This window comes from Pomacea canaliculata, linkage group LG9 (assembly GCF_003073045.1).
Source record: "Pomacea canaliculata isolate SZHN2017 linkage group LG9, ASM307304v1, whole genome shotgun sequence".
Classification (NCBI taxonomy): domain Eukaryota; kingdom Metazoa; phylum Mollusca; class Gastropoda; order Architaenioglossa; family Ampullariidae; genus Pomacea; species Pomacea canaliculata.
Window position 1 is genome coordinate 18,790,361 of NC_037598.1, and position 24,819 is coordinate 18,815,179.

Sequence of the window (24,819 nt, forward strand, 5' to 3'; positions counted from 1 at the left end):
AGTGGTGTTAATGACCAACGAAAATTGGTTCAAATAACAAAACACTCTTTCGCATCTCCTTGTTCACACACAAACACAACTACAAAGCTATAAACCCAATACAAGTGTAACAACCGAATAGTAAATAACAGTCAGGTTTCTACTGGTCATTAACAGGAAGGGGCAAGGTCGTGGTGCAAAGGTCACAGAATATAGTAGATAGTTTATGTGAACACGAGAAATGGCAGCCTGCGCTGTGAGGGAGGAGGGTCTGAATACCATCAATGTGAGCAGCAGTCTGTCTGCACCTTATCAACAGGCTTCTCAGTGAGAAGTCAACAAATGATAAGTCAAATCGGGATGATACACATGTTGACATAAGTTGTACTGCACACATCCATGTACATTCACAAACACAAAGTACACCAAAACACACAAACACAGAAATACACAGCTTCCTCCTGCCTTTCCTCTAGCTCCTACTTTCTATCATTCCTGTTTTGTTTTTGTTTGTTGTTTTTTTTCTTTCATGAGATTTCAGTAGAATATGCGACTGTTGTCTGGCATCAGTGGACAAGCGGTTAATATACCCTCCCTCTGCCACTAAGATGTTTCTACCAACTTCTTCTCTCCCGTCCTCAGCACGTAATTCTCTCCTGTTCCCCATCCGACAATAATTTTGTTTGTCCCTGCATGTATGGTCCTTTACCTACTTCATGTCTTTACTCACAGTGAGCAATGATAATAATCAGAATAATAATAAATGCAAAATGTGTAAAGCGCATACTCACACTCCTAAGGACCAAACTCTTAGCTCTAAAGAACAAGAACGAAACATGGACAGCATACGAGGGACAGGAAAACAAACAAATAACATATGATTTATAAAAGAATAAACAAACATACTAACGCGAAGAATAAAATCAAATACAGAAAACACAAAGAGAAACTTCTGGAAAGTTTATTAATATTTATATTAGAGGGACACTTTCACGAGCAATATTTCGGGTGGCCAGGTGTGAAATAAAGTTTTTATTTAGAAGCTCTTATTTTATACCTTTCTGTTGAGAAACGGTTGATAATGTTTGTTTACAAGGGTTTAATTGGGGGGGGGGTGTTTGTTTTGTTTGTTGTGTTCTAGTCGAATGTGATGAGATGAGAAAGAAGCTATAAACAAGACAATGACTTACTGTCTCTCTTCTCTTAAACTTTGTCTCCAGCAGGAAAGGAGAAGGTATGAAAACCTCGCCATCTTTAATCTTCAGCAGTTACGTGTGTTTTCCATGATGACCGGGCTGAGCGAAGTACAAAGAAGTATTTGTGTTTGAAATTTTCAGTGACTTCACTCGCATTTCTCTCTCCCTCGATCTCTGTTCACTCACTCCCACTCCATCGCCACCACACCCCCATCCAGTGCTCACCCATCTGCTGTCAAACTATCAAACATCAAAAACTAACTGCAGTGTGTGTGCACACCTGTACATTGTCACCCAGTGGAACAGCTTGGATCATGGATCAGGTGAACCAGTCCTCCGACTATTGTGATCACGATCTGATTAATGTACTTGCACGTGAGGATTGTATATCTCGAAATACGCAACAGTAATGTTCTCTCTGTGTGTTTGTTTTGTTTTGTTTTTTGGGGTGAGGTTGAATGGGATGGAAGCTGTGTGTGTGTGTAGGAGGAGGATGGAGGTAATTTTCTCAAAATTTGGGAAGCTGTACTTTGCACTGTTCATCCCGGCGACATCCTCATCATGGCTGTACTTCTTTGTCCTTTGTCTTGCAGTCGTTGTTGATGTTGTCAGCGACAAAAGTTAAACTTTACCGGCATCTCTCACACTTCACGGATATTTGTTTTCTGCTTTAGTCACATTCGGTGACTGACTAGATTATCAGGCTGTCTAGGTGTCTCTCAACACCTACTAACTGAATGATGTTACCAAAAAACTGATGAAATCCTGACGAAGAGTGGAAACAGTTCACAAGTAGACACACTCTTGGCTCAACTGACAATCCTCTAGAGACATTTCTGAAAAAGCCAGAAACAAATGTTATACAAGGAAGTAAGTAGGTACAGTAGTACCTCACTACATGCCTTAACGTGTCCTTTTCTACCTGTCTCATACAAGGCAGTCAGTAGGTACTATATACCCAACAACACACTCCTACCTGTCCAACCCTCCGTCTTTCTGTGTGTGGGTCTCTGTCTCTCGCGCTATCTGTCTATCATGCACTGTCAGCAACATGTTGTTATTACTTCGCTGGAAGGAAGGAGGCCGCCATGTTTAATGGGCTGTTTAAAGTTCGCCATTAAGTTCGGATCCACTCTAGTGCCCTTTGCCGGAGGGGAATCGTCGTAGTTTTCCTTTCAAATACACGATGGCAGTGAGTCATCACTTGACTCAGGCTCTCAAAGCAGCACATAGTGCGAGATATCCATACTTTTCAAGAGGACAAATCATCACATTCCTCTTCACCTCTTAAAAAATATGTGAGGAGATGTTAGGGACGACCTTTACTTTCACTTTAATTGATTAATATATGATTTTAGCTCGCCCATGGACTGTCTCCACAGCCTTGGCAACGTAAATGTATCCATGTTTGTGTTGTTGACTTCTGTTTGTGTCTGGTGATGGACTTGTGTATCTCGAGAACGGAAAGCTTTAGCCGCGCGAGATCTCGTAAATCCCGTGACGCGCCTCGTCCTCCACTCCTCTTCCTTCCGCCCTCTTCTGTCAGCATGAAAGCAGCCGTCACACCTGTCACTGTCAACGCCGTGTGACAGGTGACAAGAGCCACGTTTATTGCGCAATACTCACCGTCGGTCCTCGCACTCGCACACTCCACCCACCCACGTGACCAGAAAGACTTGCCGATGATTCATCGTTTCCTCGCATTGGCTTCCGTTTCCGTCCCCTGCCGCTTCCCTCTCCTTCTTTCGACCCCTACCCTCACTGTTCCTCTTCTGTCCCAACCCCCTCTGTAGTCCCCCCTGTCGTCGTCATCCCCTTTTCTGTGCGCATGCGTGTCAAGTTTACTCATTTCCGAAAATCTCGTTGGCCTAAGACAAGGTAGAGATGATCCGGTTTTTTTTTTTTTTTCGCTTTCTTTTCAATATCGGTCGAGAGCAATTTTACACTTCACCTCTGAACTACGGCAGTAACCTGTTGGTGACGTCAGCAAGGTCTACGTCCATACGATGACCTACAAGTTCGCGTACGTCGACCTTTGCACTCCGATAGCAACACACAGAACGCGACTCGTGTAGATGTGTTGCTTAAGTAGTGTTTTACTGTTTAATATTGTTATTCATACTTTATTTGTGTTTTACTACAGTCACTGAAGTCTTTCACCTCGTGAGATATTTAAGTGAAAACTTTTATGCAAGAGCAACAATTTTAAAGGACCATGGAGATGCACAACATTATGTCTGCACACAGCGACTAATTAACATGTGTCGAAGCTGTTCCTATTAAAGTATTGATATGTAAATGTACAATGATGACGTCAGTGCTGCTGACTTTGACCTGTGCATAGAGAAGCTTGTAGGGAAACAGATTTGGGGAAACAATATCTTACACTAGCTTCATCCACTCATTAGAAAAGACATAATTATGTGCAATATTTCCAAACAAAGGAACAACTTGCGACTTTTTTTCAACTGCTTAAATTGGTATAAATCCTTCCTGTCTTCAAGTAGACGACTGCGTGCCGGCTGTGGGAATGTACTAGGCTACATTTCTGGCACTATCAAACTGATTAACATCTTCAGAAATAAAGTTATATTGTCTACAACACTTCATATAAAGACAGGTTGCGTCTGTAAACAAAAGAGATGTAAATAGTAAACACACACTACAACATCAACAACACACATTGTGAGCAGACTCAGCTCTCTCCTCTCATGCACGTGCACACACACACACACATGTATGCACCTGCTCACCCCATCTGGCAGTGGCTGCCATGTTTATATCTGCCAAATGCTCTTATAATCTACACGAAATGTTACTTCACCAGCATGGCGCGTGATCTCCGAGCCTGCAAATACCGCCAGAAGCTGAACTTTCCCACACTCTGACCTTTCCCACACCCTGACCTTTCCCCCACGATTTCGGGAGTGACCTCCGTGGGTCTAAACTCTCCGCACTCACTTTATTTGTGATCACAAACACTCTTCTAGGAAAACAATAAAGAATATCATGTTACTTTTTGGTTAGATGTTTCCTATTTTTTAAATCAGCGAGGAAGAACAACAAAGTCTGTGTATTTATTTTAGAAAAGGAAACTGTCAGTAACACAATCTCCTCCATAATTACAAAATAATGATGGGTATTTCCCGCGGATTTTCCACTGAAATACAAAAAACAACTGACATAAACAGTTGACAGGTGAGATTAACTGTCTGACAACTTGGAAGGGGCTGGAATAATGGATTGTGATCTAGTAGACCAGGTAGGTGTTTGTATATATGTACGCGCGTGTTTGTGAGCGTGTTAGCTTGTTTATTTGTGTCCAATCTTTGTGCTGTCAAGTGTGATTATGTTTGTGCATGAGTGTGTGTGGGTGTGCGCTCATGCTTGAATTTGGTTTTGCTCTGTCACCAAAACTAGAAACTGTTTCCGAGTATCGCCTGGTGAGACCGAACACCAAGAGGTTTGACGGGTTGTGAGAGCAGAACCCACGTGATACGACGATGGGAAAAAACCCAACGCCATGATGCTGCATGAACGTAGGTGTAGGAATCTCGAGACTTGCAGAAGACAAATTGCTCATGCCTCCTCCATCGTGTCACGAGGGGTAAGGGGACGTCACCATGACAGGAGGGGCCCGTTATTTTCCTCCCGCCACAGCCGCTGCTAGCCTGCTGCCATGACAACCAGGATGCTGTTTGTACTCTCGGTGTAAGTCGTGCGAGGCGTTACAGCAGCCCCCCGTGTCTCCTCCTCATTTGCATCTCTTCAGACGCAGCTAGTCCGGTGTTGCATGCCCGGTCTCATTAATCTTCTTGATTACCAGTCGTCACGATGTGCAGAAAGGCATGTTTCGGGAATTAGTTACTGACTCCAGCAATAACCGGTGACATCTTTTGTTCGTGAGTCACACAACAGGTGTCGCTGCAAGTCCCAGGCGGAGGCGGAGGGTTCAGGCCAAGGACGAGATGCGAGAGCAGCACGTGATGACGAGTGTTACACTCAATCAGTACCTGTATGTGGGTGTTGAAAGCAGGTTTCAGTTTCCCTCCCTCGTGCTCACTCACTTATCTCTGTAATGTAACTACTTACTTCTGTAACTCTATTCCCTTCCCCTCTGTAGAAGGTTTTCACTTGTACCCAAAATGTGCAACAGGTAAGTAAAGATGTTCGAGTACAAAAGTACAAAAGTCAAGTACAAGAAATATCGGAATGAATGAAGGTGTTTCAAGAAATAAGAAGACTACAGGTTTGTGTGCTGTAAAACTGAAATAAACAAACATGCAGCTGTTTGTAGTGTGTCTAATATTGTAAAAGCACATGATCTAACATGCCTTCCACATTTTATTATTATTTAAAGTACGACTTGTGCGCTGTAGACTGGATGGTATCGCTCCATCTAACAAGAACCGCAACTGCCGACTGACGTATGTGTAATAGGCGTGAAAGAGTTACTTCCCTTCAATATGTCGGGGTACACCACAAACCTGTAGGAAGTCTGTGGGCTGCAGTATCTCCAGTTGCACGCCCCCTGTCAAATTATTTTTCTTCACGCGTGATCACTGAGGTCAAAGTGCGTACGGAGTGTTACATACATCACAGGACTAATTACATTCCAAAGTTTTCTTATCCAAAAATACTTTTCAAGACAAGATTTCATGTTTTGGAGAAAGAGATCGTCCGTTGAGGTGACACACACACACACACACGTACGTATACACAAACAGATAGATATATATATGAAGATTGATATACATCATTCCGCAAAAAGCTCAGAAGCAATCGCATGGCAGCAAAGGCACCTCTGATCAAGTAACCACATGATATCCTGTATTCAAACTAGCTAAACACAGGAACGTGTTGTGATAGATGGAAGATAGTAACTTTGATCAACTGAGGATGGTACAGGACAGATGGGTCAACTGGGAGAAGGTTGCAGCGCCTTTCACTTTGGACGTCAGTGTTAACAAGAAGCAAAAATCTGAAGAAAAAAAAACAGGCCACCCGGCAATCACAAGAAACTATGTAATATTCAAAAAAGATAAACTTTTATTCGTGTTAATCACATTAAAAGTTTGTACAGCAGTGTGCCAAAGAGAAAAGGTTTTTAAAGTCAGCTGCATTCTGTTGTCTGCTCGGTTTTGCAAAATCTGTCACCAAATCCTCACCATTTAATTTTGGTTGTATATAGTTAACAGCATTGCTTTGCAGCTGATTCAATATAAAACATAAGATAAAATTTTTTTTAAACCATTGTTTACATATTTTCATGGTGTGGTAGCGGTTTCTATCATAAGTAATTAATTACCAGATCTAATAAACCAACTATAATCTGTGATATCTTTAAAACTTTAATTATATACTTTTATTAATATGAATTTTGCTGTTTTGTTATAAATATCAACATTATTATTTTAAGTATGATGTTCTTTCTTGCAAGAGTGCTCAGACTTCCAAGCAAGTGACATGGTTAGAGCTCAAAATAAAAGCACAAATCTCATTTTGTGAACACGGAGCATGGAGAAAGGTAATTCATGGAATATAGTCATGAATATAATAGACCTAGTATACAACATGTCACTAGTTGTAAGAAGTTATCTGTTTCATATTTGCATATCCAGTCTATCTTATGAAACAGATTGCTTCGTGTCTTTAATAAAAACGAAGCAATGCCATGAAAACCAAAATTTGAATGTATTTCTGCGTCTATGTATATTCTTTGGTTGGAGAATGTGTGCACGTGCTGAAGTCTGTTCTCTGGCATACACTCCATTACTTACTGTAAGAGCGACAATGTACTTTTATTTGTACATCACCCAGTGTGTTGTTACTGTCTTGTGTACACCCCCATCCTGCACTGCCAGGTCATGGCCTTCCCAACTAGGTCAGGATACTTAAGACGGAACAATAGGCCAAGCAGGTCAAGGCTGGCTGACCTACACAGAAGGCCACTGCAAGGACATCTTTGGGAATCGTACGACCACGAACTTAAATACACCTTCATGGTACGACTGTCTACAGTCTACACAAATAAACATCATAAAGTAAGGTCCTAACAGCTTGTGTCGCATGCTGAGTATGGCCTTTAGACAGCCTATACGTGTACTCGGTGAGATGTGAACCGGGTGTTTACGTATACGAAATATGTCAGAGAGTGTTTTCTACTAATTGTAACCACAGTATTGCCTTCTTTCTTGTAAGATCAACAGTTGGCAGTTGCTCTGTTCCTTCAATCCAAGCAGGAAGTTTTAGTGTTTGACTATTTACTGGCTTCTCTGGTAGACTGACCCTGACCATGCCAGGTATGACGCGACGTGTAGGTCTAGAGTCAGAGATAATTATAGATAGTGTGACATAGTGTGACAGGTGGAGTGGAACGGTGAGCACTGTGGCACCCAACACGTCTGTCGGTCTCTCAATCTTGCTGCACACTGCGGTGTGAGCCTTGTTTACCCCGTTTTCATCTTGCAGACGAAACTTCCCTTCTCTTGAGACATCCCCTCCCTCACCTGACGCCACGTCATCTAACCGAAACTGATCCGCCGCCAGGGTCATCGCTCGGTGTCGTCGCCTGCTTTTCGTTTTCTAGGGGACACTAAGGACTGTGTTGTGGTAGAAGGAAAACTAAACCTTGACACTCGAGGAAAAAGCAGGCTTGACTAAAGCTTTCGACGTACATCCACCCGGTGTGCATCTTCAGCAACTGAAGGCTTGTGACTTGTGGTTGGTTTTGTGAAGTTTGCTGCAGGTGAAAAAGACAGACAAACAGTGATAAACAGAGTAAACTGTCAGATTTTATAGAGTGAAATGACAGCGACAATTATCGAGAACTGACAGCGATAAACAAAGTGAATTTCCAGCCATAAACACTAAAGCAGGGACCTGTCTGCAAGGTACAGGGTGCACAGAAGAAGGAACAATCGGAGGGTTGGCAGCTCGGTTCCCCATGGACAGAAAGGTTCACAGCGCTTCAACTGCAACACTGGCGACACTTCTGGTCATCGTTTTTGGCCTTGCCTGCTTCCAGGTATGGAAACCCACTGTCATTTTTTTACTAATAGAAAACCGTAGAAACAACAGTAAAAGACGGACATACATATACACAGAGAGGGGATCACCCCTGTTCTGAACATCTGAAAAGAAGTTGTTTCTCTAAAAGACTTTACATGAATGCATGTATGTCGCACTCGTGCGTGTGTGTTTATGCAGGGGTCGGTAGTTGAAGGAAGAGAAACATTGTCATGCATGGTTGACAAAAGCAAAACCACAGTATACATATAAACTACATGCCGTGTGTCAAGCTATTACAAATCGGGTTACACAGGCCAGTGAACAAATATCGGTAGGACTGTGGCACCACCATAACAGCTTACTAAAGGGTGTCAACAACATAAAGACCTATTTACCTGGCTATATTTAAAACAGCATTCAAACTCAGTGCACACTGGGATTGTATCGCATGGTGTTGACAAGTCTCGTACTGTTAGGTCTCTACGAGGCAATGATTATCAACCAGACCTGTTGACAAACAACAAGGAAATGCATGAAAAATGTATAAACATAATAACACACGAATATCTATACATGTTGTATGTGCAGAGACAGGTGTGTATGACAGGTATAACCACGGAGGAATTCCATTGCATGATGCGCGCGCACGTCTTGACTGGCTTTATCAGCATCACGACACAAGGGTCAGGGTGTGTGATGAAGTCCTTCGATGCTGATTGTGGACTTTGTGTATTTGTCATGCATTTGTAACATCTCATTGTCTTTAAATGCCTTCACTTATTTTGTACTTAAGGTTGTCGAGGGCAAAGGTGTAGTGCAGGTCAAGGCCATGAGTTACAGCTCGTCGTGCTCCGACAACGGGTTCCTACGCACACAATGTGACACCTTCTTTCAGTTTTGCCTCAAGAAGCCACAAAGGTACTATTTCTTCTTTTTTTCTGTGCATCCTTACTTTTTCTTTCGCTTTGATTTTTGAAGTCCCAAATGTGTGTATCCTAGTTACGACAAGGGGTGTGAGGTACAGATCATGTCTTTCTTTTATCCTTGTATACTTTCGTTTGCTCATTCTTCCTTTTGGAGGTGGATAGCAATGTGAGTAGAGAATTAGAGGCTCGTCGGTTCGAGACCCGTGTGGTGCAAAACATTTTCCCAGTCGACTCAGCTGGTTGAAATGGGTACCGGAGTCCATGCAGGGTTGGGTAAGGTGAGGCAGAGAGGGCGAGGAGATGTGCACCGCCCTCACATCCACCTGTCACCGAGAAAAGTGAGGTCTCCAACGCCTCCCTCCTCCACCCTCAACGATCTCTTAAAAAATTTGAATTAAGAAAGAAGAAAAAAAAAGGTTTGGGATGATTCTAACCTTTTTAATTTATTCAGTCGTTATCAACATTTTTTTTTTCTGTCTAGCCCCTCTGATTCTCTCAATCGCTGTGACTACGGCAGTTACGGGCCAACGTCTGAATATGAAGACCAGAACAACATCGACTTCTCGCAAGCAGTGACGTTTGCCGGCGGCATCGCCAACCCCATGGAGTTCCAAGTTGAAAGATTTGAGGTTCATTTTTTCATATTGTTTTATGATTTTCTCATCCTTCATGGTTTCTTTAAAGTCCCTTTAGCTGGTGTTTTGCTGCTGGTGTTTTTTCCTGGCATTCATTCTGTCTTTCTCATCTATTTTCTTTCCTTCTTCCTTCATTCTGTCTTTCTCATCTATTTTCTTTCCTTCTTCCTTCATTCTGTCTTTCTCATCTATTTTCTTTCCTTCTTCCTTCATTCTGTCTTTCTCGTCTATTTTCTTTCCTTCTTCCTTCATTCTGTCTTTCTCATCTATTTTCTTTCCTTCTTCCTTCATTCTGTCTTTCTCATCTATTTTCTTTCCTTCTTCCTTCATTGAAACTTTCGTTGGTTCATTTTTCCTTTCTTTTTCTTTCTTTCCTTTGTCTGATTTTTCTTTATAAAAATGTATTGGTTCATATTCACTGTCATGGTATTGCTGCATTGTCCCCAGTGTACAAACTTCGCGTGGAAATGGCTGAATTGAATTACATGTACAAAACTTATAAATGTTTGTGCTAGGGTTCTGAACTAAAGCTCGTGATTAGAGTGATGGATGATGAGTTCTGGAACCCCGACGAGCACCTGGCTTGGCTGACCAAAGTCTTGAGTCACACGCCCGCTGTGTCCCAGCAAGCCAGTCAGTGGTCCTCCATCTTCACCGTCTCCAGCGGTAGTTACAGGTGAGTAGCTCTGACACAGACCATCTCACCTTCTTATGGACTTTGCCGCGGCAGGACAGGTAGCTCAGGTGAAAATGGAAAAATAAAACTGTGAGGTCCCTGTCGTCAACTGTTGCAGACACTGCAGCCTGTGCGGAATGACTGCTCGGACTGTCCATACCCGGTGTGAAATTGTACCCTGGTAATCATGACTGTGTTTTTTTGAAAATAAATTCCATAAACACAAAACAACTGGTTGATACACCTTTAGCTGTAATGGTACCGCAAGACGATATTTTGAGATAATTATTCTTTCTTATTGTTAGACTCTATCAGAGACTGCCGACGGTGTAGACCGTTACCCTGTCCTCCATTGACATTCAGACACTACACCCGGAATTCTGGGTTCCTACAGTGTTCCTCATGAGTGTTTCACTGTTGAACGATTCATTTCGGGAGTTTTTTCAAATATTGGTAAGGTCCTTTTAGACTACAAAGCAAGTGAGGATAAGGTGGGGCCGTGGGGGGCTACTCTTGTAAATACCCATCATAAACGTTTATGACTTTTCAATTTTTAGTTAAATAAAACAAGATAAATTATTTGTCATTTGAGATTTCTCTGGCTTGATGTTAGGAAGGTACGCCGTGGTCCTCAAGATGTTAGGCGCAGCCCGTATTTTTCTTTCTGAAAATGTAAACTGGTTTTCTTATCGAAACCAAACACTAGGTCATATTGTAACAGTCCTGTAACACGTGGTGGTGAATTTACAGTTTCCGGTTCAAGTTCCGGTCTTTCTGTGCCACCAACTTCTACTCGCCATCTTGCGATGTCTACTGTGTGGCGCAGGACAACGACAGCGGCCATTACACCTGTAACCAGGCAACAGGCGCTAAAGTGTGCATGGCAGGTAGGCACTGGGACTCAGCGAGCATATCATAGTACAAGTACGTCCAGATCACGTCAATACCACGTATAGTGATGATGATGATTGATGATTGATGATGATGATTGCAGGCTGGACAGGCCAGAGATGCAGCACGGACATGGATGAGTGCGCTCAAGGGATCTGTCGTAACGGCGCTACCTGCACCAACGTACCCGGTTCCTACTCGTGTGCATGCACGCAGTATTTTAGCGGTGAGTGGCACTCACTCTTTCCTCCCAACAGTCTATTTAGGGCTTTTCTAATATATGCACATCACCTAATGTGTGACAAGCATTTTCAAGATGATCTCAGTCAGTCAGTCCTGTATGAGATGTCAATAAACAGATGTTATTGTGAAATCATTCAGACATTGATTACTTGTTCCAAATGCGGTGTAGAACATTTGAGGACACAAGCGTGACACTGTATGACCACTCACATTGTGGCAGAAAGTACAGTCACCTCCACAATTGTCACAGCCATGACAAGCCTTAAAAACTATTAAAATAAATAAAACTTTAAAAAACCTATATCCCTCCAGTAAGGATACATGTGCTTTGAATACCCTCTTAACATTATGGGGTGGTGGTGGTTGTTGTGATGTTGCAGGGAAGAACTGTGAGCAGGTATCCTCCCTGTGCTACAGCGGACCGTGTCAACACGGAGGAAGCTGCTCAGGGATTCCGTGTCTTTCACTTGCGCCTGCCCGCCAGGCTGGACCGGAGACAGGTGCCAGACAATGGTAAGTTGTGACTGGATGATGACACAGTGGGTCTGCTAGTCGTGTAGACACTAAGAATTCATGTTCTGATATACTTTGATACATAGACGCCATGCCACAAGTTGAACCTGGTGAAACAGTGCGCCGGGTGCTAGCGAGTGAAGCCAATGGTCAACAGCGAATGAAAGATATTTGAATGATGTTTCAGGTGGATTTTTGCCAGTCGTCCCCCTGTCTCCATGGTAGCACGTGCAACGCCCACTTCGGTGGCTACTCCTGTAACTGTACTAAAGGCTGGACCGGAAATAGATGTGAAGTGGAAGTAGACGACTGCGCAAGCGCCCCATGTCTGAATGGCGGAACCTGCGACAAGAAAGCAGGTGGAGGCTACTCCTGCCGGTGTCATCCTGACTACGGGGGAACGAACTGCGAAAACTTCCTTGACCCGTGTCTGTCGTCACCCTGCTTGAACTCAGGTGAGCACTAGGGAGAGGATGGCGAGGACTGGTGAGAGTCCGTGAGTGACAGGAAGTGTTCCAAGGGGACAGACCTACTGTCTGCCATGGAGGACTATGAGAAAATTATGATTGACCCTCCAATTGGCTTTGAGAATCATTAACCCTCGTTCTGTTGCAGGCACGTGTGTTCGTCTGACGCCAACTGACTTTAAGTGCAACTGTTCTTCAGACTTTCGAGGTCCTACTTGTACCCAGTATGTCGATTTGTGCGACAGTTCTCCATGTCAGAACGCGGGCACGTGCACCCGTCTTGCTCACGATGCATTTCGGTGCACGTGCACCGTAGACTACGTCGGCCCCACGTGCGAGGAGTACATAGATCCGTGTGTCTCACGTCCTTGTCTCAACGGCGCCTCGTGTGTCCGCGTGGACTACGACAACTACACCTGCGTGTGTCGTGCAGACTACACCGGCGACCTGTGCGATGAGTACATCGACCCTTGCCTTTCTCGCCCTTGTCTCAACTCCGGTACATGTGCACGAAAGACATTCGATGAATTTGGGTGCAACTGTACCGATGACTTCACAGGTACTGTCTGCGATGAGTACGTTGACCCATGCACCTCTAACCCTTGTCACCACTCGGGTACGTGCGTGCGACTGGCGTACGATGACTTCCGGTGCCACTGCACTGACGAGTACGAGGGCGTGGTGTGCGAAGAGTACACAAACCCTTGCAGCATCAACCCCTGTTTAAATTCAGGTCTGTGCGAACCATTGAACCCCAAGGGCTATAAGTGCATATGTGGAAAGAACTTCGAGGGAACAAACTGCTCAGAACTTACAGGTAAGTTTTAGTGACTTCTTTTGACTGATGTAAAATGCTTCCACAGCTAATCGGTTCGGTAGTCTGTCTACTCGTGCTTGCACTCATCAGAATCTTATTTATGTGCTGAGGGTCAGACTAACCCTTAACTCCTTGAGAAACATTATTTTCGTATAGCTGGGTAGAGCTAAATGCAAGATGCTGTTAACCAAATCTTTGTGAATAGCCCTCCCACCCTACAAACATCACCATGGACAGGTCAATGTCAACAACACAGAGGTCAGGATTCCAACACTTCGACCAATGGCAGAGCTAGAAAGTCATTTCCAGAAAACAATTTTAATCCAATTTCGTTTTTCTTATTATTTTTGCATTCTCGTGTTTCAGTTCCAAGAACAGCGAGACGAACTGATGGGGATACCGCGTCAAAGGGGGGAAAGGTTAGTGACCTGTATCAGAGAGAGATCAAGAGCTTGCTTCTACCCAGCCGGCCATTCATCCGTCCATGTCGTGGACTACAGTTACAATCCTTCCAAAGTCCTTCTCAACCATTTAACTCATATCCTGTAATGTTGGCTGTTATCTCTGAGTACAGTACAGATGACAGCTCCCTGTCATTATTCGCAGATAAGCTTTTGTTAGTCTGTCAAAACTGTAAGACGACAGAAAGAATCGCTGTAATCTGATTGGCTGCTTTTAGACGTGTGTCTCAACTTCCTGTCCACTTTGCCTGCAGGTCAAGGACGTTTTGCTGCCTGTCGGACTGGGGGTCAGCATCGGCCTCCTCGTCGCTGCTGCCATCTTTGCACTGATGTTCGTGATGCTGCGACGGTATGTTTGTCTATGTGAAAAACTTTCTATTAAACTACTGATGCTGATAAAAAAAAAAAAAAACGGATTTGTTAGTCCATTAATGTGCTTATCGAAAATGCAAATATATTCAAATAAGCAAAGATCCCCATGAAATACGGATGAACATGGCATGCACACCAACACAAACTAAAACACATTATTAAACAAATATACAGACACGTAAAGACAAGATAGGAAAAGTACAAGCGACAAGAAAAAGTTAAGCAAGAAGAGCATCTACAAGAAGATGAAGAAAATGTGAAGACGACTAAAGACGTTAAGTGTGAGAGCGAGAGGCATACTGTAACACTTCGAAACATCACACACACAGACAACACACAGTGACACAGACACACAGAGACACTCACACACATTTGTTGTAGCTGTGATGTTTCAGGTGTGACCGACGTTCACTTGCATCTTGTGTTCACAGGAAGCGGGATCTCATCTGGTGCAGAGGTCAGGACCCCGAGCCAAGTTTTTCTTTCGACAACATTCTGTACACCAAGGGTCCTGTCAAGCCCTGTGTCACCATCCTCGAGAAAAAAGAGTCTGGACAGTCACAACCCTAGCCTTGACCTCGGGTCACGCCCCTAACCTCGGGGTCGTCGCCATACATTTGTACTTACACAACACGAGTCGTTAGACTTATTTCGCTTGCTCAACCTTTACTTTCCTTTTGTATTTGTGTGTTTGACTGTTGACTCCACTTTACAATCATTCTGTCGATCTCCGGGCTCTGGAAGCAGTCCAGGGTCCCTGAAATAAACACAAGCTCAGTAAGTTTAGAATTCCATGTTTTATCTGATCGTTATCTTTATAACATTTATCATCTCTCACGGATACTCAACACATAAATACAATGTTTTACAATATAAAACAAACATATCTACAGACGTTAACAGTCATTTAAGAAACATTCATCTAGCAAACAAGACAACAATGTGAAATCTTACACAACAAAGTATGTCTTCTTTTCACATTTCACACATAAACACAAACATCACAGCAGTCGCCTTGTCTCCCTTGTGCCATAGGCTACGGCCACAAAAATAATAATTTACCTGATATCAAGGCGTATATAGTTTTAAGTAATCATAAAGTTATATATATATAATCAGTATTTATGTCTACTTAACAAGTTGTTTATATGTCAGCAACTGTTTAGCAAACTTTTCTTCGTTTTTTTAAATAGACATGGATGTGTGTATGTTTTTGCGAGCAGTAAAATTAAGTCGAGTACAACATCTGTCTCAAAGTTATCGCTGCGTCCAAACAGGACAAGATGTTCAGTGACTGTCATCCTTGGATGATTCTGTCATTACAAAGAATAGGTTGTGACAAAGTTTCTCCGTCTTTCTGACACACAAGGACAGGGAAACCTTTACCAAGCGTCAAAGAAACGAGGGGAGGGACTGATGTTTTAGACCGAGTCAGCAGCTTTAAAGAGACCTAAACCGTTAATAAGTGGAGGGGGGGTTGTGACGTCATGAGACAGACTGTGATGTAAATGGTGTGAAAGACGAATAGTAACCAGTAGGGAAACGAGCAGTGATGGAGGTAATGTACATGGCTATTTCTGCTTCCGGTTTTCTAGAGTGTATCAGTAGTGAACTTTAAGGGTAGCAATGTAGCTTTAAAACGTGCTGATGGAATTATAGACAATAAACAGTGAATTTTTTGTCTTTTTCTGTCTTTTCTTGTTGGATTGCATGTGGTGGGAGTTGTAATCTGACCCTGTTACATTGTCTGATATCCTGCTTCAGGGCGATACGTTGCGTGCAGTCTTCTTTGGCATGTCCTTTAGCCTGGGTCACGTGACAAGGGGTATCAGATGTCTTGTAGGGTAAACTCTGTTCCAGGCAGCGTTTCTCTGTTTATTTTACATTCAAAGCAGATATGACCATTCTGTTTTAGTTTTGTATTATTTCTTTTACCTTTATCATTATTTTCTTGTCGTTTGTTCATAGAATACTGCAGGGTGATTAGAGGAATATTATGTCATGTTTCCCACAGTCGGCGGCTGTGGTGGACCCTTTGATGTTACAATAAGAGTTAATCTTGGTTAGTGACTGGCCAGACAGGACAACGCAGTCCTTCCTTCTCTCTTGTCGTTTATTTTATATTCTTTCGTTTTTTAAGTTCTTTTCTGTTTTTGCTCATCCTTCCTTTCATTTCGTAGAAATTTTGGAGACGTGGGTCGTCCTCACACTGTATGAGCTGTTCTCATCTCAATCTGCTGTGTGCACGGAAAATATCTGCGACTAACTTAATGGTCTCTTGACTTCCACTCACACACACACGGTGTGAAGTAGACAACTCATGCAGTTCCTACTTTTCTCAGGAATACTGATGTTTTCCACCGTGAAGATATAAAAAGACTAGTTGGCATGAGGACTACTCAGCTGTTGAGCTGTACAGATATTATGGGGTTATGAGATACACACACATACACATGTACCCATATAGTCACTGTTACCACCCTCCGCCACTGACAAACCTCTTCTGCCTTATCATCGTCTGATGCAACATGTCAGGAGGAGAAAGTCGATTGGTGTCTTTTTAACGGGCATAAGGAATAAAGTAACTGAGTGTTTGATTAATGAGCGATTGTTTGTTTATTTATTTTTGATGGGGGGTATTATTTTATTATTATTATTATTAAAAATTATTATTTTGCCATGGGTGCTAATTACCCTCAACCATTCACCATAGCTTTAGTGGTCATCCTCTCAAATAAATTTTGATATTGAGGTAGTGATCGGTTGGTAAGATTACTCTCTTTTTTCGTTTGTTTGTGATTTATTCGTGCATTCTGTATCTCCTACCGTCTTTCTTTCTTTTGTTCCTTATATTCGAAGTTTTTGTTTCTTGAGGTCTAAATCGGCGAGGTACGGCAATGGCTAGTGCTGAAAGAGAATATCCTCTCTCCGCCAAACGGAACTGCTCTCGTCGACCTCGTCGACCTCGGGGACCTCGTGGATCTCGTCAGAAGACGTTGTATGAGGCAGACAACAGGCCAGTGCCAGCTGTCATCGTAGAACCTGTACCTGTAATACCTGGCACCATCTTTAATGTCTTTGGCTACAGTTTATCTGCTTTCGGCGGCTGTGGGTGTACCACCAGCTGTGTCATGTCCTACCTTGGATATGGTCCTGCGGCACCTTGTCTCCATGGCACCAGGACAGACTCGGCCACGAACACCGAAGACTCGGAGTCGGACACCGCAGACTCGGACAGTTTGGTCGAGGTTGGTACAGTTTGCTGAGCGTAAAAAAAGATTTAACGAATATATCTGACGTAGTAAAGATGCGGTTTCAGCGATTAAGCAGAAAAAGACAAAATATGGCCATATATTCAGTTTGCACAATTCGATTCATATTCAAAATGTTTGTCTGCTTGCTTTGCTGTATGTGTTTATTGTTAACTGTTTGTTTGCAGATTGAAGACACGACTATTTCCCCGTCACCAAACAAATATTTATTCACCCCTCCTGCCCCTCCTACATCCCGGTTGCAAGGACGACGTGGACGGCGCTATAGACACGTGCCTCACACACCTGACATCTTCAGGGAGCTGAAGGGGATCAAAGCCATTGGGCAGAGAGGACCAACACCAAACATCCCTACCTCACCAGGCGCCACAACAGCACCAGTGTGTAATAATAGTAAGCCGCCAGCACTAAACACCAGTAATGACAACTCCTCCCGGAGGTAAGAAAGCAAAAAAACAAAAAGTGTGTGTGTGTGTGTGTGTGTGTGTTTGACCTCACCTGTGTGCTTGTCTATCTGCACGCGTGTCTGATCGTGTGTAAAGAGTCACCATGGACAAATATTAACTACGTTTTACAAATGTCCAATTCTGTGTTGTGGATGATATAGAAATTAAGAAACCGCCGATGAATACAATCAGAATTAATTTATTAATGAGATTATTCTCTCAGGGTGCAGCTCCTGCCTGGTGTGAGCAGCGCCCCCGTGTCGGTGGTACATGTGGCGCCCTCTGTCCACCCGGAGTGGGCCCACCCCCTCAACATATGAAGCGTTATGGAGAAGGACTTCACGCTGGACAACCATCCAGGCATCATTCCACGAAGCAAAGCCTGCTTTAGTCTCGTCCCTGGATCTTTGACGAGTTGATTGTTTCCTGTGACCTCGTGCTTGTTGTTGCTTTGTTTTTATGTTCTGTGCAAGAAATAAAAAGTGAAGCGTCAACTTTGAGTAAATATTGCAACTTTGCTGCGACAAGAGCAATTAATACCTATAGTGAGTTATATGTAAATCCTTTAGATCACCGACTAATTAAAATAATTTGTTTTTGTCCAGTCCCATGTGCAGAGGTCAAAGGTTAAGATCATACTTTTAGGGATCATTTCTAAAGGTTGTTCTGCCGAGACGTCAGGTAACTCTGACAGGTTCGCAAACCGCGAGGACGAGACGTAGTCTCCCCTTCTGAGCGCGAAGCGGGTGGAGTGTCATGGCTGGCTCTAGCTACGTCACTGCACCATTGATGACCGTTCCTCTCCTCCCTGTTGGGGGGAGCTGGAGGAAGGGGCGGCATTCTGAGTGGTTTGTCTCACACAAATATCAATATTTCAATAATAATACAATTGAACTCGACATGAGGATCGTCATCATGTGATGTGTGGTTGGCCGTCATGGGTTCAATTCTCGTCTTGGGCACGCTGTTTCATTTTCTTTCATGTGTCATCTAATTGAACGGGCTTGTCACGATAATTATAATCTTATAATGCTCGGCATTATTTTTCCTAGTCTCATTCGCAGAAAATTTGATCTGTCTGCACTCTTATCTGTCTGCTCGTTGTCAGCCACGGGGTTCACATTCTCTGTCCACAACCTCCTGCTGACATGAAGGGTCAAGTGTCGTGCCAAGGTACTTGTCCACCCTGGCGGTAACTGCAAGTATCTCAGTTCTCAGGGTCAAGACCAAGCGCACGGACACCGCTCCTGCAGTCGTCTTCATACTGCGTCTCAGGGCCACCAGTGGTTTTCCTCCGAGATGCCAGTTCGCCATAGAACGTGTATTTCGGGAGCATTCTCCATACGGGAGCATTCTCCATACGGGGGACATTCTTCACTGTTACCTTGGTCCTCCCGACTGCGGCGCCATTACGTCATGCTCTCTATCCACTACCTGTGTCCCGCGGACTTAATTAAGAGATCACCTATCTTGACAACTGCCGTCCCTCCGTCTTCCGACCTCCCTCTGTTACGTGTCCATCGTGACATAAGCGACGGAGGGTCACGGCCTACTGATTCCAGGTGATGTAAGCGGTGACGAGACTTCCTGGCCTTTTGTTCATCCGACGGTCCAGTACCGCCCGAGGCTGACTACCGTGTCTTCGCCGCTACGCCATTCCAACTGCTGACATCACACATACACAGTTACCCATTCCTCCTTCTCTCAGTCTGCTTACCAGCGTGTCCGCCTGATCCGTGGAGGGAGTAGAAGTGCGGCACCAACACTATAGCCCTACTGCTAGATGTCACATGACATCATATTTCTCAGGATAATAGATGATACTACACTCTGTATTATTAGTAACATTATTTGCCTAATCCTAAAAATATATTTATATTTAGAACAGAAGTGTCCTTTCCTTTGTACTAGCTCAGTGACCCGATATATCATCACAAACACACAAGTTGAAGACAGCCTCCACCTTGGAAGTGCAAGCATTAGCACAGGTTGTTAATAGTCCTGTCTCATCCAGCAAACCTTTTGTTGTTATTGGATCTTATTGCCAATGCTAATCTTCGTGTCTCGATCTGGCAGAAAATAGTCTGCTATGCGCTGGAACTGAAAAAATAAAAATCAGTAAAGCGTCAACTTTGAGTAAATCCGCTGCCACAAGAGCAATTAATACCTGGTCAAGGTACTACCCTACCCTGAGGGTATGAACTGCCCCTGCGAACAACTGTACATGTAATACATGGCACCATCTTTAATGTCTTTGGCTACAGTGCATCTGCTTTCGGCGGCTGTGGGTGTACCACCAGCTGTGTCATGTCCTACCTTGGATATGGTCCTGCGGTACCTTGTCTCCATGGCACCAGGACAGACTCGGCCACGAACGCCGACGACTCGGAGTCGGACACCGCAGACTCGGACAGTTTCAACGAGGTTGGTACAATTTGCTGATCGTAAGAAAAGATTTAACGAATATTTCTGACATGTAGTAAAGATGCGGTTGCGGACTGATGATGCAGCGATTAAGCAGAAGAAGACAAGTGTGGCCATATATTCAGTTTGCACAATTCCATTCATATTCAAAATGTTTGTCTGCTTGCTTTGCTGTGTGTGTTTATTGTTAACTGTTTGTTTGCAGATTCAACACACGACTCTTTCCCCGTCACCAAACAAATATTTATTCACCCCTCCCGCCCCTCCTACATCCCGGTTGCAAGGACGACGTGGACGACGCTATAGACACGTGCCTCACACACCTGACATCTTCAGGGAGCTGAAGGGGATCAAAGCCATTGGGCAGAGAGGACCAACACCAAACATCCCTACCTCACCAGGCGCCACAGCAGCACCAGTGTGTAATAATAGTAAGCCGCACTAAACACCAGTAACGGCAACTCCTCCCACTAGGTAAGAAAGCAATAAATAAAGTGTGTGCGTGTGTGTCTGACCTCCAATCGTGTGTATGTGTAAAGAGTCCCCATGGAGAACTATTAACTACGTTTTACTAATATCCAATTCTGTGTTGTGGGTGATGATGTAAATATTAAGAAACCGCCGATGAATACCATCAGAATTAATTTATTAATGCGATTATTCTCTCACGGTGCAGCTCCTGCCAGGTGCGAGCAGCGCCCCCGTGTCGGTGGTACATGTGGCGCCCTCTGTCCAACCGGAGTGGGCCCACCCCCTCAACATATGAAGCGTTATGGAGGAGGAGGAGGAGGAGGACTTCATGCTGGACAACCATCCAGGCATCATTCCACGAAGCAAAGCCTGCTTTAGTCTCGTCCCTGGATCTTTGACGAGTTGATTGTTTCCTGTGACCTCGTGCTTGTTGTTGCTTTGTTTTTATGTTCTATGTAAGAAATAAAAAGCGAAGCGTCAACTTTGAGTAAATATTGCAACTTTGCTGCGACAAGAGCAATTAATACCTCGAGGCTGGTCTAGGCACTCACCTACCCTGAGGGTATTAACAACCTCTGCCAACAACTCACGACCGAGACCTACTGTAGGGGGGTGAACACGCATCAGAAAAAGTGTCTGAAGTTATCCTACAGAACCACTGTACTTCACACATGTTAGACAATTACCCGCTGATTTCACTTTGCTCATTCAAAACAATTATGTTGTGTGTGCTATGTATGCTGCTGGTTCGTGGGTGAAGTGAAGTGAAGAATGAATTATTCTAATTTACTGTGCTTTGGATGGGTTGAGACATCTGTGTACAAGAAATTAGCAAAAGTTACAAAAGGTATGTTAGCACGTACAAAGTAGAAACCAATATTTGGGGTGACATTACATCAGACAGTATCATCAAACACAAAATGGGAGCAAATAACAAGAACCAGGGCTGTTGAATTGTTCTGTTCACTGAGTTTGGAAAGATTTAGTCAAGCTGTGCGTCTGGCGTAATCGGAAATATTCGATAAATCAAATGCAAGGGAAACAACTTAGGCAAAGCATAAAATCTAAGGGAAGTAATTCTACTCAAAAGAACAAAATTTTCACTTAAAGGTAATAAAAACAAAAACAAAGATAAATTACTATAACTTTTTTATTTGCATTTCAATGTTTGTTAAAAGTCTATTACACACATGTTTATTTTATGTTAAATAGAATAGACAGAGCGAATTATATGTAAATCCTTTAGATCACCGACTAACTAAAATCAATTTTGTTTCGTCCAGTCCCATGTACAGAGGTCAAAGGTTAAGATCATACTTTTAGGGATCATTTCTAAAGGTTGTTCTGCCGAGACGTCAGGTAACTCTGACAGGTCCGCAAACCGCGAGGACGAGACGTAGCCTCCCCTTCTGAGCGCGAAGCGGGTGGAGTGTCATGGCTGGCTCTAGCTGTAACACTCCACCATTGATGACCGTTCCTCTCCTCCCTGTGTGGGGCGAGCTGGAGGAAGGGGCGGCATTCTGAGCGGTTACTCTCACACAAATATCAATATTTCAATAACCATTCACGTGAGCTCGTGCTCGTGATATGACGATCGGCATCATGTGATGTGAAGGATGGCCATCATGAGTTCAGATCTCGTCTTGGACTCGCTGTTAATTCTGTGCATGTATCATCTGATTGAACGGGCTTGCCACAATAATTATAGTCCAAGTTACCTGCTCGACATTATTTTTCCTAGTCTCATTCGCAGAAAATTTTATCTGTCTGCTCATTGTCAGACACGAGGTTCACTTTCCCTGTCCACAATCCCGTGACATGAAGTGTCAAGTGTCGTGCCAAGGTACTTGTCCACCCTGGCGGTCAGCTGTAAGTATCTCAGTTCTCAGGGTCAAGACCAAGCGCACGGACACCGCTCCTACAGTCGTCTTCATACCGCGTCTCAGGGCCACCAGTGGTTTCCTCCGAGATGCCAGTTCGCCATAGAGCGTGTATTTCGGGAGGATGGCATTCTCCATTGGGGGACATTCTTCACTGGTACCTTGGTCCGCCCGACTACGGCGCCATTACGTCATGCTCTCTATCCACTACACGTGTCCCGCGGACTTAATTAAGAGATCACCTATCTTGACAACTGCCGTCCCTCCGTCTTTCGACCTCCCTCTGTTACGTGTCCATCGTGACATAAGCGAACGAGGGTCACGGCCTACTGATTCCAGGTGATGTAAGCGGAGACGAGACTTCCTGGCCTTTTGTTCATCCGACGGTCCAGTACCACCCGAGGCTGACTACTGTGTCTTCGCCGCTACGCCATTCCAACTGCTGACATCCCCCCCAAACACCCATTCCTCCTTCTCTCAGTCTGCTTACCAGCGTGTCCGCCTGATCCGTGGAGGGAGTAGAAGTGTGGCACCAACACTATAGCCCTATTGCTAGATGTCACATGACATCATATTTCTCAGGATAATAGATGATACTGCACTCTGTATTAGTGTTAACATCATTTGCCTAATCCTAAAAATATATTTACATTTACAACAGAAGTGTCCTTTCCTGTTTACTAGCTCGGTGACCCGATATATCATCACAGAGACTGAGCCTCCACCTTGGAAGTGTAAACATTAGCACAGGTAATAGTCCCTTGTCTCATCCAGCAAACCTTTTGTTGTTATTGGATCGTATTGCCTATGCTAGTCTTCGTGTCTCGATCTGACAGAAAATAGTCTGTTATGCGTTGGAACGGAAGAAATAAAAATCAGTGAAGCGTCAACTTTGAGGAAATCCGCTGCCACAAAAGCAATTAACACCTCGGGGAAGACTGGTCCAGGTACTCACCTACCCTGAGGGTATGAACTACCCCTGCGAACAACTGACCACAGAGACCTACTGCAGGGTGATTAGAGGATTATTATGTCACCCGCACTGCACAAGGTGTGACTGGACTATACACCTGCCAGTGGTGACGTCAGCCAGGGGAGATGACCTCTCACCTATTTAACTGCCCCTGGCAGAAGGCGCTGCCTGTCAGGCTTCGTTTGCCACAGTCGGCGGCTGTGGTGGACCCTTTGATGTTACAATAAGAGTTAATCTTGGTTAGTGACTGGCCAGACAGGACAACGCAGTTCTTCCTTCTTTCTTGTCGTTTAATTTATATTGTCGTTATATTCTGTCAATATCAATCCCAGCTTTCTACACATCCCCCCACCCGCTCCCATCGGTTATGGGCACGAGCCTTGCGAAACAAGAAAATTGTCATTGTCGTTGTCTTTTCTTCTTTTTCATAAATCAAGGAAGAGACTGTGTACTTCTGTAAGCAACAAAATTGTGAAAGTTCAAACTGATTCATCGACATAGGTGGCCGGGAAAACAATCGTTTATGAACCGAATGAATTCCGTACAGGTGAGAGTGTGAAAGACTCACTGGACCGGAACAAGTGTCACAAGATTTTCGGCCAACAAGAGAGGCAGAGGAGTGTGGAACAGGGGTGGAGGTGGAGGGAAGAATTAAGCACTTAATTAGTTGTCTAAGCAAGCAGGTGAAGAAGCTGAGCGGGGTACCTGGGGGGCGGCCAGTAGGGGTATTGGTCAGTCCGCAAGGGGAACATCAAGGGTAATGATGTTGGGAGGGGTAGATGAGCCAATCACACCCGATCATGATTACGTACTCTTAGCTTTACGAGTGGACCATTGTAACATCCAGTCAGACTGGAGGTATAAATGACGGGTGGGGACTGCGGTTTGTAGTTATTCTGCTTTATCTTCGTTAACTAACAGTCACATCAACAGCTCTCAGGGATTCATCTCACTTTTCTAGCAGTTCACCTCGTGAGTGTGTCTTAACTTGCAGACAGAAGCAGACCCAAGAAAGTAAGTGTCGCTCTCACCTGTCGCTAGTACTGACAATACCTTTCTGTCTCCTGGGGTTATTTTTAGTTGTTGTTTGTTTTTTGTGGTTTGTTTCGTTTACGAATATAACGCCATGCTATCTAAATTACATTTAATGTATAAATAATGCAGAC

General features: G+C 44.0%; 2 protein-coding genes and 2 non-coding genes across 5 annotated transcripts; all 4 read left to right on the top strand.

Annotated features, from left to right (window-relative positions):
* Positions 1-7,199: 7,199 nt before the first annotated feature.
* Positions 7,200-15,867, top strand: LOC112572477 (fibropellin-1-like). 2 transcript variants are annotated; one of them, XM_025252179.1, is made up of 8 exons: positions 7,200-8,202; positions 8,980-9,104; positions 9,594-9,741; positions 10,263-10,423; positions 11,174-11,310; positions 11,418-11,540; positions 11,938-12,070; positions 12,258-12,519. In XM_025252179.1, the coding sequence occupies exons 1-8, from the start codon at positions 8,122-8,124 to the stop codon at positions 12,373-12,375; spliced, it is 1,026 nt and encodes a 341-aa protein (XP_025107964.1). In that variant the 5' UTR covers positions 7,200-8,121; the 3' UTR covers positions 12,376-12,519. The 2 variants fall into 2 exon arrangements, with proteins under 2 accessions (XP_025107964.1, XP_025107963.1); XM_025252178.1 differs by lacking the exons at positions 7,200-8,202; positions 8,980-9,104; positions 9,594-9,741; ... (1 more) ...; positions 11,174-11,310; positions 11,418-11,540 and adding exons at positions 12,686-13,354; positions 13,721-13,773; positions 14,070-14,164; positions 14,619-15,867 and having other exon boundaries at positions 11,937-12,070; positions 12,258-12,525.
* A 1,105-nt stretch (positions 15,868-16,972) lies between these two features.
* LOC112572600 lies at positions 16,973-18,336 on the top strand. The gene is made up of 3 exons (XM_025252343.1): positions 16,973-17,435; positions 17,627-17,898; positions 18,129-18,336. Exons 1-3 carry the CDS (start codon positions 17,085-17,087, stop codon positions 18,223-18,225), a joined length of 720 nt encoding a protein of 239 aa, XP_025108128.1. The 5' UTR covers positions 16,973-17,084; the 3' UTR covers positions 18,226-18,336.
* A 198-nt stretch (positions 18,337-18,534) lies between these two features.
* On the top strand, positions 18,535-18,755 carry LOC112573021. Its single transcript, XR_003101130.1, has one exon. It is a non-coding gene; the product is annotated as a small nucleolar RNA U3 (small nucleolar RNA).
* A 3,352-nt stretch (positions 18,756-22,107) lies between these two features.
* Positions 22,108-22,329, top strand: LOC112573019. Its single transcript, XR_003101129.1, has one exon. It is a non-coding gene; the product is annotated as a small nucleolar RNA U3 (small nucleolar RNA).
* The last annotated feature ends 2,490 nt before the right edge of the window (positions 22,330-24,819 follow it).